The sequence below is a fragment of the Anguilla rostrata genome, chromosome 8, assembly GCF_018555375.3.
Source record: "Anguilla rostrata isolate EN2019 chromosome 8, ASM1855537v3, whole genome shotgun sequence".
NCBI lineage: Eukaryota > Metazoa > Chordata > Actinopteri > Anguilliformes > Anguillidae > Anguilla > Anguilla rostrata.
The window spans coordinates 24,687,105-24,703,284 of record NC_057940.1 but is presented as its reverse complement, the minus strand read 5'-3'; the positions used below and the strand labels follow the sequence as shown (position 1 = coordinate 24,703,284).

Genomic DNA, 16,180 nt, shown 5'->3' with positions numbered 1-16,180 from the left:
ACTGCAGTCACACCCCTCCCACGATTCCACACCAAGATCCGGGCTGGGAGTGACACACAAACAGCTTACATTTACCAAATAAATAACACCGAAACGACTTCTTAGATACTCTTTAATTTACAATTTCAATACAAATACAAATGTTAAAGAAGCAAACCAGATGCGTAGTATTTACATGATTAAAAATACAGTCAGCCCTCAGTTTCCCACTGCCCCGAGGGGTGGAGATGTGTGTAAGTATGCGGACTTGAGGGCGGGTATGCAGGTTTCACCGGTGGCCTGGGTCCCTTGTAGGGGCCCCTTCAGTTCTCCAGGTAACAGAAGATGCTCCTCTGGGGCCTGGCTGGTCTCCCAGGGCCCTCGGGACACGCCCTCTTGGCAGTGGGAGCAAGAGCCTCTCCCGGTCCCCTCTTCTTCACCTGCGCAAACACAAGCGCTGCGTCACCGTCTGCACTCACATTTCAGCCCTGCAGCATCCAGAGCGACGTACACAGCCAACGCTCCACACGCACTCAGTTTATACAGCTCAGCGATGCCCAGTACGGGGGTGGTATCGGCCAGTAAAAGCTTAAACCACTTATTTATCATCCCGATTCTATGAGGATGGTCAATGTGACAGCCTGATACGACCAATCAACTTATATGCGCCATAGCGTGGCTCATGCCCTCCATTTAGACACAGCAATCTGAGCTTACTTACTTTTAATTTAGCACCAGCCAAACTCACAAGCAAAGCTATACAGACCAAGTAACTAGACATGCTACCTGCTTAATAAAGTAAGCAAGTTCAAATATATTCTTACACCAAATAAATGTTACATTGTTCCTTCAAAAGTTAATATCTGTGCTGATCTACTTCTTACTTTGTGTTTGTACTACAAATGTTAAACAGAGAGCCCCTGGCATCAGCATTATGATGTGACTTGTATAACTTTGTTATACAAGACAACCTTTCAGAAAATTGCTGTGCATTTTAACAGTAATTGTAGGTTCTTAAGTGGTGGTAAAATACACTATTTGGATTTGACTGAAATGCTTGCCCATACTCAAGCCCCCACGGGCAGCTTGCATATACATTCACAGCCATCCAGCCAAAAAGCACTTAGACCCCATGTGAGAAGCTAATGTGATCAATATTCTACAGCCAATGGGGTCACCAAAATAAACAACACCTATTTACTGGCACTACATTAGACTCCCCGGTACGCACCAATCCACAAAGCACTACACAGCGGAGCAGGAGGATAAATCCTGAATTCAGAGAGGAAAGAAACCTTTTTCCAGGGCAGTGTGGCGCTGCCATGACCCAGCCAATCAAAGGACAGGCTTTGGCACCATCTTGTGGACAAACATGGTAAGGCAACAGGCCAATGTGAATGGCATGGCGTGAGGTACCTGCTGGCTGGGGCGCTGTTTGGCTGCCTCCTCCTTCTCCGGTGACAGGGTCTGGAAGAGGAAGCCGCGGGAGCTGCGGGGGGCGCAGGGGTTCCCCTCAGAAATGGAGGCCAGTTTCTGCAGGACGGCGCGGGGCTGGCTGAGCAGGGAGCCTCTCTTCACCTGGGGAGGGCCAGCAGGGTGAAAGGTCAGGGGAAGAGTGGCGATGGGTATGTGGGTATGTGCGTGTGTGTGGCGCTGGGACCAGCACTAACCAGAGTGGACTGAGATCTCTGGAAGGGGGTGTGAGCAGGGCCGGTCTTCTGCAGGGGTACACCTGGTGCATCTGTGAGACCAATTTATTAGTAAAGATTTAAAAGTGAAGGCACCCCAAATGCCGTCAAAACAGCAGAACTAAATGAAAGAAACGAGACGAGAAGAGAAATCCACTGCTGCTCTCCAAAAAACCGGTCACTCTGAAAACACTCAAACCCCGCCCACCTTTCTGCTGCAGCTGTCTGGCAGTCAGCTTCTTCGCCAGCTTCATGAACTGGCTGTCCTCCTCCGCGATCCCTTCTTCATCATCATCAGCTTCCTCGCCTTTCTTGGACGCCGCCTCCGACTGCAGGATCAGAGGCGTGAGTCAGACACGGACGGACGGACGGGCGAGTCGCAGAGCGCCGTGGCGACGCTGCTCACGTGCAGAGGGAGAAAAGCGGGAAACAATCTCACTGTCAGACAGACAGACCTGCTCTCTCAGCCACTGCTCCCTCTCCTGCCTCTCTCTCCTCCTCTGCAGCTCCGCCTGCTCCAGCTCTCCCTCCTCCTCCTCCTCTTCATCCCCCTCTTCATCTGGCCCGTTCATCTCAAACGCATCATCTTGGGGGGAAACCACACACACACACAAAACTCAATAAATCACAGACTGGAACTCCACAGCTTAAACACACATACCCTTCCAGAACATTGGCTGGCAATGTGAGAGTGAACGAGTGCCTTCAGTCAGGCACACAGCGCTGTCCATCGCAGCGGGCCGAGCGCCGGCAGCCTCAAACGGCGGCTCACCGATGTTCTTCCAGCGGAAGCGGCGGGCTCGGCCCGGCCCGTCTGAGTGCAGGTCCCCGTCGGCCAGGTAACGCTCCTGATACAGACGCAGGCGCCGCTTGTCATCGTCCATAACCTGCTTCCTGTGAGAGGGAGGAGGGGACCGGGTCAGACACCGTGTGTGTGTGTGAGTGTGTGTGAATGCATATGTATGTGAGTGTGTGTGTGTGTGTGTGCTTGTTTGAGGGAGTGTGTGTGTGCGTGTGTCCGCGTTTGCAGTGAACTCACATGTGGATCTTGTTGACCTGGTCTTGCAGTTCTTCATCTGACGGCAGATCCTCCTGCAGCTCCTCTTCCTCGTACTCACTCTCTCCTTCTTCCTCATCATCACTGCCCACATCGCTGCCAGAGAGCTCTGCTTCAGAGTCCACAAACTCTGCCAAGCGCCTGTGGAGAGAGAGAGAGGGAGCATATCAGTCAAATACATGCCTATAGCCATAGATATGTACACACCTATGCTCACAGAAATGCACGCGCGCGAACACACACACACCCACATGCACATATACACGAGGCAGTACAGGGTCTCAGTCAGCACACAGTGAGAAGCACTGGGGTTTTGGAGTACGCTGCTAAATACAGGGCTAAGAGCTGTCTCCACTCACATCTTCTTCCTCTTCCCTGGGCGGGGGCCAAACACCGCTGCCCTCTCCTCCTCCTCAGCATCCTCCTCCGCGTCCTCTCCATCTGCCTCATCACTCTCTTCCTCGCTGTCCTCCTGTGGACAGATTCGGCTCAGTCACAGGTTTCAGATCAGACTCACTTTCTCTGTGACTGTGCAGGGCATTCTAATATTCTGCGCCAGTGCAGAGATGAAGGAATGGCCACCATTTCCATTGATACACTTTAAGGGCAAATACTGCAGTTTCCTTCCCAAGATGCACCTGATTTAATGTCCGTGGCAGTATACATCACCAGATTTTAAAAAGCCCAACCCTAACCTGGCCGCTCATGCTGCCCACGTCCGAGAGCAGGTGGAACTCTGCATCTGCTTCTTCCTCCTCCTCCTCTTCCTCACGGTTCTCCTTCCTAAAAAAAATTAAGTGTGAGCACTCGTTCCTTGTGGAGGTCACAGCTACACACAGCACTCCTGCCCAAGAACACTAGGCCCCTCCCATGCGTGTTTCATCACACTGAGCCCAGCAGAGATTCTGCAGGCCATGCCAACGCGAGTGTACCAGGAGTAAGCCTGACCCGCCGGGCTCAGGATAGAGTGGATCCCCCTCACCCACAGGCCCAGGACCCACAAAGCCCTGCCCACCAAACCGTACCTGTCTGCAGCCTCTTCAGGAGAGAATGGAGCTCGTCTGGGTTCAGCTGACGGGGAGGCAGCTGTGTGGAGAGTCAGAGAGTCAAACTCAGTGTGCAGACACGCAGACACACACACACACAGTAACGCATATGCACACGCATGCACAGTCAGAGAACAGGCACAAGACTGACCTGGGCTGGGGAACTTTCCGGAACAGAGCTCAACCAGCTGGTCCATGTCCCCCTCAGAGGCGTCCTCGTTCGGTCCCTTCTGTGTGGCTGTCCCCAGGGCCCCGCCCTCTCCACCGTCTACCCCAACCGCCTGCGTGCTGAACCTGCCCGAGCAGAGCCCCAGGAGCTCCCCCATAGTGCCCCCCTGCGTCTCCCCGGCCTGGCCTCCTGCCCTGCCCTCAGGCCCGCTGCCGAATCCTCCAGAGCAGAGCCCCAGGAGCTCCCCCATAGTGCCCCCCTGCGTCTCCCCAGGCTGGCTTCTCGCCCTGCCCAGCCTGCTCCTAGGCCGTCCCCTGTCCTGCGCATGCTCTCCTGCAGGCTCCATCGAGCCCCCAGCAGCTCCCCCATGTTGGCATCCATGGCGTTCTCGTCCAGGCTGTCCAGCAGCAGCTGGCGCTTATGCGAGCGGGGCGGGTACTGGCCGGGCCCCGCCCGGGGCCCCACGTTCAGGAAGCCGTCGGCATCCAGCAGCTGGGAGTGCGTGTCGTCCTCCAGGGAGAAGGGGCCCTGGGAGTCCCCGGCCAGGTGGGCCGCTTCCCCGGGAGAGGGCGGGGCGTACAGGTCCTGAGAGTCCTCCACTGGCAGGGAGAGGGACAGCGAGGGATCCGACAGCTTCCCTGAGCTCTGAGAGAGCAGACCAGGCGTCACTTCACAGCCACTTACAGTACTGTACTGCACACGTGAGTGTACTTACAGTACTGTACTGCACACATGAGTGTACTTACAGTACTGTACTGCACACGTGAGTGTACTTACATTACTGTACTGCACACATGAGTATACTTACAGTACTGTACTGCACACACTCTTACACTACTGTACTGCACACATGAGTGTACTTACAGTACTGTACTGCACATACTCTTACATTACCGTACTGCACATACTCTTACATTACTGTACTGTACATACTCTTACATTACTGTACTGCACACGTGAGTATACTTACATAACTGTACTGCACACATGAGTATACTTACAGTACTGTACTGCACATACTCTTACATTACCGTACTGCACATACTCTTACATTACTGTACTGCACATACTCTTACATTACTGTACTGCACATGTGAGTATACTTACATAACTGTACTGCACACATGAGTATACTTACAGTACTGTACTGCACATACTCTTACATTACTGTACTGCACACATGAGTATGCTTACATTACTGTACTGCACACGAGTATACTTATATTACTGTACTGCACATACTCTTACATTACTGTACTGCACACATGAGTATACTTACAGTACTGTACTGCACATACTCATATGTGAGACATGGGTGTTTTGCGCTGGGGTTCGTAGATGCCATCTTTCAGCCACAGAGGTTCGCGGAGCCGTACTTGACATTCTACTGCAGGAGGACACAGTACTGTATGCACATACTACAGTACTGTACTGCACACGTGAGTGTTCTTACAGTCGACAGGGTTTCATACTGTACTGCCGAGTGACTCTGACAAATTCACGCTGTACTGCACCATGAGTTTAAAGTACTAGCACAGTACTGTCTGACTGCACATGTTACTTACAGTACTGTACTGCACACATGGTATACACAGTCTGTACTCACTATCTCTTGACACTTACTGTACTGCACACGTGAGAGTACTTACATTACTGTACTGCACACGTGAGTACTACTATCACACCACTACTGCACATTATCTAGCTCTACACGTATACTGTACTGCACACATAGATCTTACATTACTGTACTGCACACATGATGTGTACTTACAGTACTGTACTGCTACATGAGACTCTTACAGTTACTGTACTGCACACGTGAGTTATCTGTACTTTACATACTGTACTGCACACTGAGCTACTTACATTACTGTACTGCACATACTCTTACAGTACTGTACTGCACACTGAGGGTTACTTACATTACACTGTACTGCACTGACAGTCCTGATAGTGTACTACATTGACTTACATTACTATACAGCACATGTGAGTGTTCTGATGTGAATGTTCTCTTACAATTACTGATATCTCATTACAATTGGAGGGACTTACATACATTACCTAGTACTGCACATGGAGTACTCCTGCTTTACTATGGATCCTTTCTATTAGCCACATGCTTTGGGAACACAAACAGACAAAGCCTGAATGTGGGGAGTGTTCCTCACAGGACAGGCCTGCAGCTCATGTGGAGCTGAATCACAAGACCCTTTATTTCTGTCTGCACTGTGAGGCTCAGAACAGAGGAGGGAAGTACAAGAAATAAACCAAGAAAAACAAAAACACAGACAGACATGAAGGGGGCTTGTAGCTGAAATATTTCATGCAAGTCAAGTAAAAAAAGAAAAACTTTTGGAGTACTGACATACTGTAGCCGTCAAACTAAAAGGATATTGATTGCATTTGCAGATTTCATTAAGATGGGTTTCACACAAATGTGTGCTGGTTTGAGGCAGTCGTTCTGACTACAAGCTGCCTTCCAGGTTGTTCTCAAACACAATTAACCACAGAACCATTTCATTTCAACAGGGCATCACAGGGAGCTCCCCTCTCCGCTCAGACTGGAGCCACCTGCCACAGTGCATGTGTGCTGCTGCAGCACTGTCCCTGCTGATGGACAGCGTGCAGCTGTGACACAGCAGGAGGGGTTCAGCGGGGGTCACTGCAGAGGGCTGGGGGGATCCTGCAGGCAGGAAATTCCCTGACGTGAAGGTCCCCTGCCCCTCTGAAACCTGCCCACTCTGGCCTATGCAGCTCTGCAGCCAGTGCTAACACATCCAAATGTGATCACGTGATGCTCACTACTCGGTCATTAAGCATAATGGCTTCACTTTTAAGTAAAAAATAAATACACCAATATTACTGTAGTAACAAGAATGACTGTGTGGCCTTGTGACTAAAATCATTACTCAGCACTCTAGCAGACAGGAGCCGTTTGCAGAAACAAACGTGTCCCTCCTTTCTGCCAGAGTACATGGCAAAGGTAAACTCCTTGACCCTGCATGTGTACCAGCACTGCCATTTAAAACCTTCTCTTTTCAACTCAGTCTTCAAGAAATAAACACTTCTAGTCACATGAGACCGAGTGGACGAGCTGGCCACAGGCACTTGTTCAGCATTCAGCTGGGCCCACCCAACGCACTGTGGATCAGATCTGTACACCTCCATTCCAGTTAGTACCTCTAATGCTTACTCTCACAGTATCTTACCTTTAAGACTTAAACAATAACTCTTTGAAAATATATCAATTGCTATTATTAAGACAACTTACTGCACACCAATTACATACATAGCCAGGTGTGACAGTAATCCAACCAATCAGGTTCGTTACTCCTTTGAAGAATTAAGGGGCCGTCTCTCACCTTGGAGGCGGAACCCAGGAAGCTGGGCCTGTAAAACCCGGGTGAGGGGGAGCGGAACGCGCCGGTGGACACGCCCCTTCCTGCTGCTCGGTTGAATGGCTGGTAGGACGGGATCATGGAGCCAATCAGCTCGAAGCTGCTGTTGTGGCTGTTGTCCTTCGCCAATGTGAGGGAGTCGTCCTCCTCTGGGAAACAACACAGCCTGTAAGGTACGTGTGTGTGTGTGTGTGTGTGTGTGTGTGTGTGTGTGTGTGTGCGTTTGTGCCTGCTCATGCGTGTGCATGCGCAGTGCCACTTCTCGATCATAGCTTTCTGTGGATACAGTACACTGCCAGCACAGATTGTGCCATTACTTCCAAACAAATTCAGGAATCATCAGCATCACTGTAAAACAGCAGGGAAGTCAGTACAGGGTTATTTCACTCACCCAGCTTGCCGTCAGACTCTCGCCCTCCGGGCCCAGTCCTCCTTACCCCATCCCTGAGGGAGAGACAACATCAGCAAACACGGCACGACACTTCTGCCCTCTAGTGAAAATATGCCATTACTACCACAAACTGCAGAAGGAGCTGCTTGCACGCACACACACACACACACACACACACACACACACACACACAGATACAAACACAGACACACAAACAGACAGATGTACACACAGATACAGACACACACACACACACACACACACACACCCGGTGCGGGAGCAGGAGCTGCCTGCAAACAGAAGCAGAGTCCCGTCTGTGTTCAGCAGCTCCAGGGATGGAGACGGCTCCTTGAGGGGTGCGGGGGAGGGGCTCCTCTCACTGCCACCAGCCTCCTCCTCCTCCTCCTCCTCCTCCTCCGCCTGGCCATTTCCAGCACCTCCCAGCAGCGCATCCACACCCTGTGGAGAGGGGGAAGTGAGCTCCAGAGCAGAGCCCCACAGAGCCCTGCAGGACTGGGGTCCCGCCAGACGGGACACGGGGCACATGTACTCTGACACGGGCGGGAGCGGGCGGTCTGAACCAAGCTTGTGGGATACACGCGCGATGATAAACGCCATTTAATACAGCCTATTACAGATGAGTACATTCATTATTAATCACGCACGTAAAGACGTAATCTTCTAGTCTGTGAATAGCATTTATCATTAAATCGATTATGTTTATGATTTATGATCAACTCTGTCACATTTCTGACCCCTAACTATGGCATATGTGGTTTCATCTGAGGACTCCATTAAATCATATTGGCCTTTGAATTATGACTTGTGAGTGATGAATTATGACTGCCCCTTCTATTTTGCATTTTAAAAATGTCCAGGGCCTATATTTCTGATGTAAACGTGACCTCAACACCACGTCAAGGGGCCTTTTTGAATCATTGCAGCTATGCTTTGTTGTGCTTGTGGACCTGACGCACACGGTGTGTTTCCGTTACCTCTTCCTCCTCTCCCTCAGATTCATCGGTCATCTCTTCCTCCTCCTCCTCCTCCTCTTCCTCGCAGTCCTCGTTGTCCAGGCGATGGAGGGCCACCCTGCGCTCCCTCTCCACCTGCCGGCGCAGAGCCATGGCCTGCTGCAGACGGGACTTCAGGAGCGTCAGCTTCTCACCTGCGCACAGCGGGGTCCCATCAGAACTGCGCATGAAACTGCCTTACACACGGACCAGCTTTACACACAGACCAGCTTTACACACTGACTCACTTTACACACACACCCGCTTTACACAGACACGCTTTACACACTGACCCGCTTTACACACTGACCCGCTTTACACACTGACCCGCTTTACACACTGACCCGCTTTACACACTGACCCGCTTTACACACTGACCCGCTTTACACACAGACCCGCTTTACACACTGACACACTTTACACACAACCCGCTTTACACACTGACCACTTTACACACAACCGTTACCACTGACCCGCTTTACACACTGACCCGCTTTCACGACCCTTACACATGACCCGCTTTACACACTGACACCTTTACACAGACCCGCTTTACACACTGACACACTTTACACACTGACCCGCTTTACACACTGACCCGCTTTACACACTGACCCACTTTACACACTGACCACTTTACACACTGACCCGCTTTACACACTGACCCACTTTACACACACACCCGCTTTACACACAGACCCGCTTTACACACAGACCCGCTTTACACACTGACCCGCTTTACACACTGACCCGCTTTACACACTGACCCGCTTTACACACTGACCCACTTTACACACAGACCCACTTTACACACTGACCCGCTTTACACACTGACCCGCTTTACACACAAACCCGCTTTACACACACACCCGCTTTACACACAGACCCACTTTACACACAGACCCACTTTACACACAGACCCACTTTACACACAGACCCACTTTACACACACACCCGCTTTACACACAAACCCACTTTACACACTGACCCACTTTACACACAGACCCGCTTTACACACAAACCAGCTTTACACACTGACCCGCTTTACACACTGACCCGCTTTACACACTGATCCACTTTACACACAGACCCACTTTACACACAGACCCGCTTTACACACTGATCCACTTTACACACTGATCCACTTTACACACAGACCCACTTTACACACTGACCCACTTTACACACTGACCCGCGTTACACACAAACCAGCTTTACACACACACCAGCTTTACACACAGACCCACTTTACACACAAACCAGCTTTACACACAGACCTGCTTTACACACAAACCCCCTTTATACACAAACCCGCTTTACACACAGACCCGCTTTACACACAGACCCGCTTTACACACTGACCTGCTTTACACACAAACCCGCTTTACACACAGACCCACTTTACACACTGACCCGCTTTACACACAAACCCGCTTTACACACAGACCCGCTTTACACACAGACCCGCTTTACACACAGACCCGCTTTACACACAGACCCGCTTTACACACTGACCCGCTTTACACACAGACCTGCTTTACACACAGACCCGCTTTACACACTGACCCGCTTTACACACAGACCCGCTTTACACACAAACCCGCTTTACACACAATGAGCTTCTAAGAGGTGTCTGTGAGCGCTGTCTCGACTTGGGAGACTGTCTTGCACACAAGTACTTATCAGGTCTAATTGCCGCACAGGTGTGTGTGTGTGTGCGCGCGTGTGTGTGTCTATGCGTGTATGTGTGTGTCCACATGCACAAAAGTTTACCGGGCCTGCTGTGGACCACCTCCTCGTCTCCGTCAGTGAGGGTGACCGTTACGGCGTCTGTAAGAAGCTCCTCCTGGCCAGAGGGGGCGCTCTCCTTGCGGATGACGTTGAGCTGTACGGTGCGCTCGCCTCGGGGCCGGGGAGCAGGCTGCACGTGACGCAGGAACCGCTGCTTCAGGGCCTCCAGAGCTGAGACAGACAGACAGACAGAGAGTCAGACGCACACAGCCCCACACCTTCTCCTGCGGTCATAAAGGTTTGAGCTCCCTTAAGTGCTTAAAAGGAAAACAGCCCAAATGTGGCAAACAAACAGAAGCTCATCTTGTGTTCCACATACATGTTAAATGAGACGAGGAGCCAAACTGGGCTTGCAGTAGTGATAGAGCCTCTGTGGCGCTAGTTTAGCCTGCAGACACACAGTTTTCCTTGGCTGGGTCCAAAACAGGGCGCTGACACCATTTACCCTCTGGCTATACTGACAAGCAGCACAAGTGGACAGGCTGAGGGCTCAGCTGCATTCAGGTATTTGGGGGAGCTGGGACCTGCAGCACAGGCTTTTGAGGGAGTGGGAGCTGCAGCACAGGCTTTTGGGGGAGTGGGACCTGCAGCACAGGCTTTTGGGATGAGCTGGGACCTGCAGCACAGCTCCAGGGGTGAGGGCCATTTGCTCACCGGGGTTGGGCGGCGGAGGCTCCAGGTGGATGAAGGACCCTTCATCGGCGCACAGTTTTGGGACGGGTGGAGGATCGAGTCCCAGCTCTCGCAGTCGGGCAAGCTTGTCCTTCCGGGCCCTGGGTCCACCCGCTGAGGACGGGGCAACCGGTGCGGCAGGGGGGGCGGGCGGCTCGCCCTGTCCTGCTGTCGAGCCTGCGTTCTGTGGGGCTGGAGGCTCGGGTTCGGTCCCAGCCTCCTCGCCCCCCGGAGAGGCGGGACTCGCAGGGCTCTGTGCCGGGGGAGCGGCCCCCTGGTCCGCATCAGAGAGTTCAGCTCCGCCCCCATCTGCGTCCGAGCCCGAAGGTTCAGTCTGCTCGTCTGCCTGCAGGGGGCGCTCCTCCTGCACAGGCTGGGCTGCCGCTGCTCCCTCCCCATTCTGCAGGGGGGCGGGAGGCTCAGGGCCTGCCTCCTCAGCCGCCCCCGATACTGGGGAGGGGTCGGGTACAGTTGATGGATGGTCCGTTTTGTGCTGGTTCTGATTGGTCTGAGGGGTCGAGGTTGCCTCTAAAATGCAATCCTGGTACTTTGTGGACCTGAGGACAGATTAAATACAGGGTTTTCATTTCAGAGAAAGAAAGCAAATTCACAGGGAAATTCTACAGGTAATTAGAGTGGTTAATGGGCAGGGTGTGTGCCAGTGTAGTGCGTGCGCATGCCAGGGCGTGGGTCAGTGCTGTATAGGCGTGTGCACGTGCTGTGTAGGTGTGTGCTGTATAGGCGTGTGCACGTGCTGTGTGGGTGTGTGCTGTATAGGCGTGTGCACGTGTTGTATAGGCGTGTGCATGTGCTGTGTGGGCGTGTGCACGCGCAGGTACACGTACTTCAGCAGAGCCATGGCAGGACCGGCGGGTCTCACTCTCCTCCTGAAGAACTGGTCGATGGTCTTGGGTTCAGGCATGTGGTAGGGCAACCCCAATGAGGACTCTGTGGGAGTTTGAGAGAGACAGAGTGAGGGCTTCATAACCTTGTTTATTACTTCAGACAAAGCAGAGAGGATTCACCACAGAGAAACAAACACAAACACACACACATTCCCACGCATGCATGTGCACACACACAAACAGACATCACTTTACATGATTGGACATGGATAGTCATCCATTTGCACTACTTTCCTGTTTTAGGGGGAAAAAACAGCTTGCGCTGTATTCTACAAAAGCCCTCTTTCAATCACTGAACATAAGAATGGAGAAAGAGTGGAAAGATAAAAAGATGAAAATGAAACCCTGAGGGAGGGGGTGGGATGAGTGAAGACTGAGTGCTATACAGGAGCTCAGATGGATGAGAGAAACGCAGTGGAAAAGTGGAAACTCACTGACCTCGGACAAGCCTCTGGCTCTCGCTGTGCAGCTGCCTCATGGCCTCCTTACTGGCAAGGGCCGCCTTCCTCTCCTGAGACACAGAGAGAGACTCGCTTTACTAACATCTACTGAGCAGCTGCAGGACCAGAGCGGCGGGATTAGGACGGGCCTAAAGAGCGATCCACACAAAGCCCCAGCCAATCACCACCTGCGCCAACTCAACCAAACAACCACGTGAATTTGTTTACATCTCCAGTCAAACAGTGTGCTCGCACGCTTTACCTTGCGCTGCGGTTTATGCAAATTCTCCTCATCCTCCTCCTCTTCCTCCTCCAGTACAGGCTGTTAGGGGAGAGAGGCACAGGATTTAAACACAAACTCTGCAGAGATGGTAGAGAGCAGCCAGGTGCAGAGCAGCACAAGCCTCCTGTGCTCCGCCCTAATCTGCAGGCGTCCGCTCCAAAGTGAAGGAAGCAGATTCTGTAAGCCTGGTTCTCTGAACCAGAACCGTGCTACACGCCAGAGGACCCCTCCCATCCGTTACGGTAGCCCCGCCCTCACCCGGTGCTTTTTAGCCTTCTGCTTCATAGCTGCTCTGATGGCATCCAGAGACTCCTCCTCTTCTCCCTCTAGCCCCGCCCCTTCTTCCTCCAGGCCCGTGTCAAACAGATCACTGTCCCCGAGGAGACAGCCGCTGTCGTTGAGGACCCGGGTGGCAGGGGTGACCTGTGGGAAACGAGCAGGGTAGGCTTACAGTCAGCCGAGATGGGTACAGCCCTGCTGCAGGGTGTGAAATGTAGGCGTTTCATTGGTGCTGTGAGATGCAGGGGCAGAGGCACACGCACCACCGCTGCCCTCGCTCTCTCACCTGGGGCTTGTCCCTCCTCTTCACTCGGTCCACGTTCTTCACCCTCTTCTCCCTGCGTCGCTCCTTCTTGGCCTCCTTCTTCCCTTTAGGACTCGTTCTGGCCGTCTCCAGCTCCGGCTCGCTCTCCCCGCTATCGAGGGGGGCACGAACAACCCGCTTTCCTCGCTTGGCCCCCTTCTGCCCCTCCCCACTGGCACCCTCCTCCCCTTCGCTGGATTCCGATAGGACCAGAGCCTCTGCCATCCCTGTCACTTCCTCTTCCTCGCTGTCGCTGTCTTGTAGTGCCTTCCGGCAACGAGACTTCCTGTTCACAGTGATGTCCTCATCATCGTCCGAATCTGGAGCACAAACACAAAGTTGGACTCACAAAAACACTGGTGCGATATCACACTATTCAGAATATACAAAGAATGAACACTGGAATTCCTTAAACCAGTTTCAATTACATTACAGGCATCAATTGACCCTTTACTGATAACATTGCTGCAGACTGACTTCACTAAAACACTCCTACTTATGAACCCATGATGAAATGAGAAATTAATGCAATGACAAAAGGACAGATACACCAATTAAAATGCAGAAATGGAAAATATGAGGTGTTAATGAGCTCTGAACCAAAGCTGGGCAGCACAGGGACATTGGGATAGCCTTATTTTGTCCACTTTGGATGACTAAAATAAAAACAAGACCAATCCAGAGTGTGCAAAACCCCATTCGATAATCTTACATGACCAACAATTCACCTGAGGCGGAATCTGAAAAACAAACAGGACCCTGTCTCTCCCAGTACCACAGTTTAATCTGCTCACAGACTATTGGAAATCTCATTACCGTGCTGTTCCTCTCCACGGGTCAGTCCAGCAGTGTCCGTCTCCAGTGGAGAGCCCATACCGCTGTCTGAATCACTCTCCCGTGCCTCCACAGTCTCAACCACTGCCACCTCCGCCTCCTAGACAGACAAGAGACAGAGAGGGTCGTTAATCCCAGGCTAAGCGTCTGCCCCTTCTGGCCCGAGTGCCCAATGAGCCGCTTTTTCCTATTTTCATTCGTTTCGCTAGAATATATTCTGTACAATAACTAGGTGTCATGAGTTTTTCGAGGTCAGTGCGCCCTTTTTCTCATTTTGAACAGATGCCCCTCAAAAGGACTCTGCAAGGCCCTGCTGAAGGCATATAGTATTGAGCGCCCGTGTCTGTGGCACAATACCACGGTGCTTGGAACATGGAATTACAGAATAAGCACTTTGAGACATATTGTCTTCCTTGCCAAACTGTATACCATTGACAACAAAATACAGTAACTGTTCGTAGTCAGCGAGAGAATCTAACACTTTACTTGCTAAACTTCAGTTAATATTAGCTACGATAACTTGCTACTGTTTAACATATACACCATGTTGTAGTCCTTTCATTTCATTATGAAGCCAGTGAGCTCGACAAATGTTAGCTACATAATCAAGTACCTAACTAACGTCAGCTAGTTAGATATCATATCCGTGTGTTAGGTTACTGCCAAAGCCGAAGTCGGCTAGCTCGCTCGTTTAAAAACTTTGGACACCCACTATCACGTCCCATAACTAAGAATGTCCAATGTTCTTTGTAATGTTACACTAATGTAGTCAGCCAGCTATCAACAGACAAAAGCGCCACAATAAGAAAGCATTTCATTCAACACTAGAACTGGCGGCAATGTCATTAGCTTGCTAGCTAGCTATACACGACTCCGCAACCGCGGAAGCACAAACGGGTTTAGGCGAAAAACACTCAGAACAGTACTGTAAAATAGTTACATATAACGTAATTCTACCGTTAGTCACACGTTGAACAAGCAATCGCCTACGTGGAGGAAACTACTTAGTAACAGTTAGCTCGCGAAAATACCTGCTGTTGTTGAGAGAGCAGCTGGCTCATCAGTCCGCCTTAGCTTTATGCCGCTTCTTCTATTGGCAATAAAACTTCATTTAAAAAAACAAAACCCCAGGCTAATAACAGCTTCTGTACCCTCTCCCTTTATAAAACCCGATAGTATACTTTTAAAAGTTTGAAATCATCTCATTAAGAAGAAGTCTATATTTCCACACAACCCTTGAAGATCTCTCTCCCGCCTGTTCTTTGCGAAAATAATTTCAATCTTTCGCGCTTTGGTTATATCTTCCTACCACTCATTCTGTCAGTCACATAGATTCTGCATCATGATTGGTTTGCTGGTTGCCCATCTGACCCTCTACCCAACCAGATGTCGAGTTTTCATGTACGACATTCCGGGCTTCAAGTCTGATTGGTCCAAATTCGATAGCCGAATCAGCGATTACATTAAAGTTCTTTAAATTGAGACAGAAAAGGTCCTTCCTAAAGTGGAATCAATAATACTACATTTGTAGTTCTGTCACACAATAATTGGTGTTAACTGCGTAATGGCATTACTGTATCAGCACTAAGTCAGTGGGGTCTATATGGAACTTCGCTGTCGACAAAGCTGCATCAGTTTTGTCGCTGGTGTTTGCTTTCATCCACTTGACACGTGGTGCAAAAGTGTGCATCTTATTCACATTGGCCATAATTTCAAGCTAGGTGGCTCAGCAGCCTGACTATCGTGACACAATAGAATAAATCAGTCCACAGAAGACATCTAAAGGCAATATCTTCCTAGCATTAATCACGTAGATTAAATACCATCAAAATGTCCGTAATGGCATCTAGCTGACAGGTTGTTTTTCATGATATTCATGAATGCAACATTATAATTTTCAAGTTGCGCCTTCAACAAACCTAACT

At 50.9% G+C, this 16,180-nt stretch overlaps 1 protein-coding gene across 1 annotated transcript; it reads right to left on the bottom strand.

Moving 5' to 3' along the window:
- Positions 1-98: 98 nt before the first annotated feature.
- LOC135261193 (claspin) lies at positions 99-15,545 on the bottom strand. Its single transcript, XM_064347233.1, has 25 exons — positions 15,287-15,545; positions 14,238-14,355; positions 13,404-13,741; positions 13,097-13,261; positions 12,818-12,877; positions 12,554-12,626; positions 12,056-12,158; positions 11,193-11,767; positions 10,521-10,709; positions 8,730-8,902; positions 8,003-8,193; positions 7,735-7,787; positions 7,308-7,492; positions 4,291-4,584; positions 3,922-4,180; positions 3,750-3,810; positions 3,420-3,507; positions 3,084-3,196; positions 2,707-2,865; positions 2,440-2,561; positions 2,123-2,253; positions 1,876-1,996; positions 1,650-1,720; positions 1,396-1,557; positions 99-419 (listed from the first exon to the last, which is right to left on the bottom strand). The coding sequence occupies exons 1-25, from the start codon at positions 15,314-15,316 to the stop codon at positions 303-305; spliced, it is 3,951 nt and encodes a 1,316-aa protein (XP_064203303.1). The 5' UTR covers positions 15,317-15,545; the 3' UTR covers positions 99-302.
- Between the last annotated feature and the right edge of the window lie 635 nt (positions 15,546-16,180).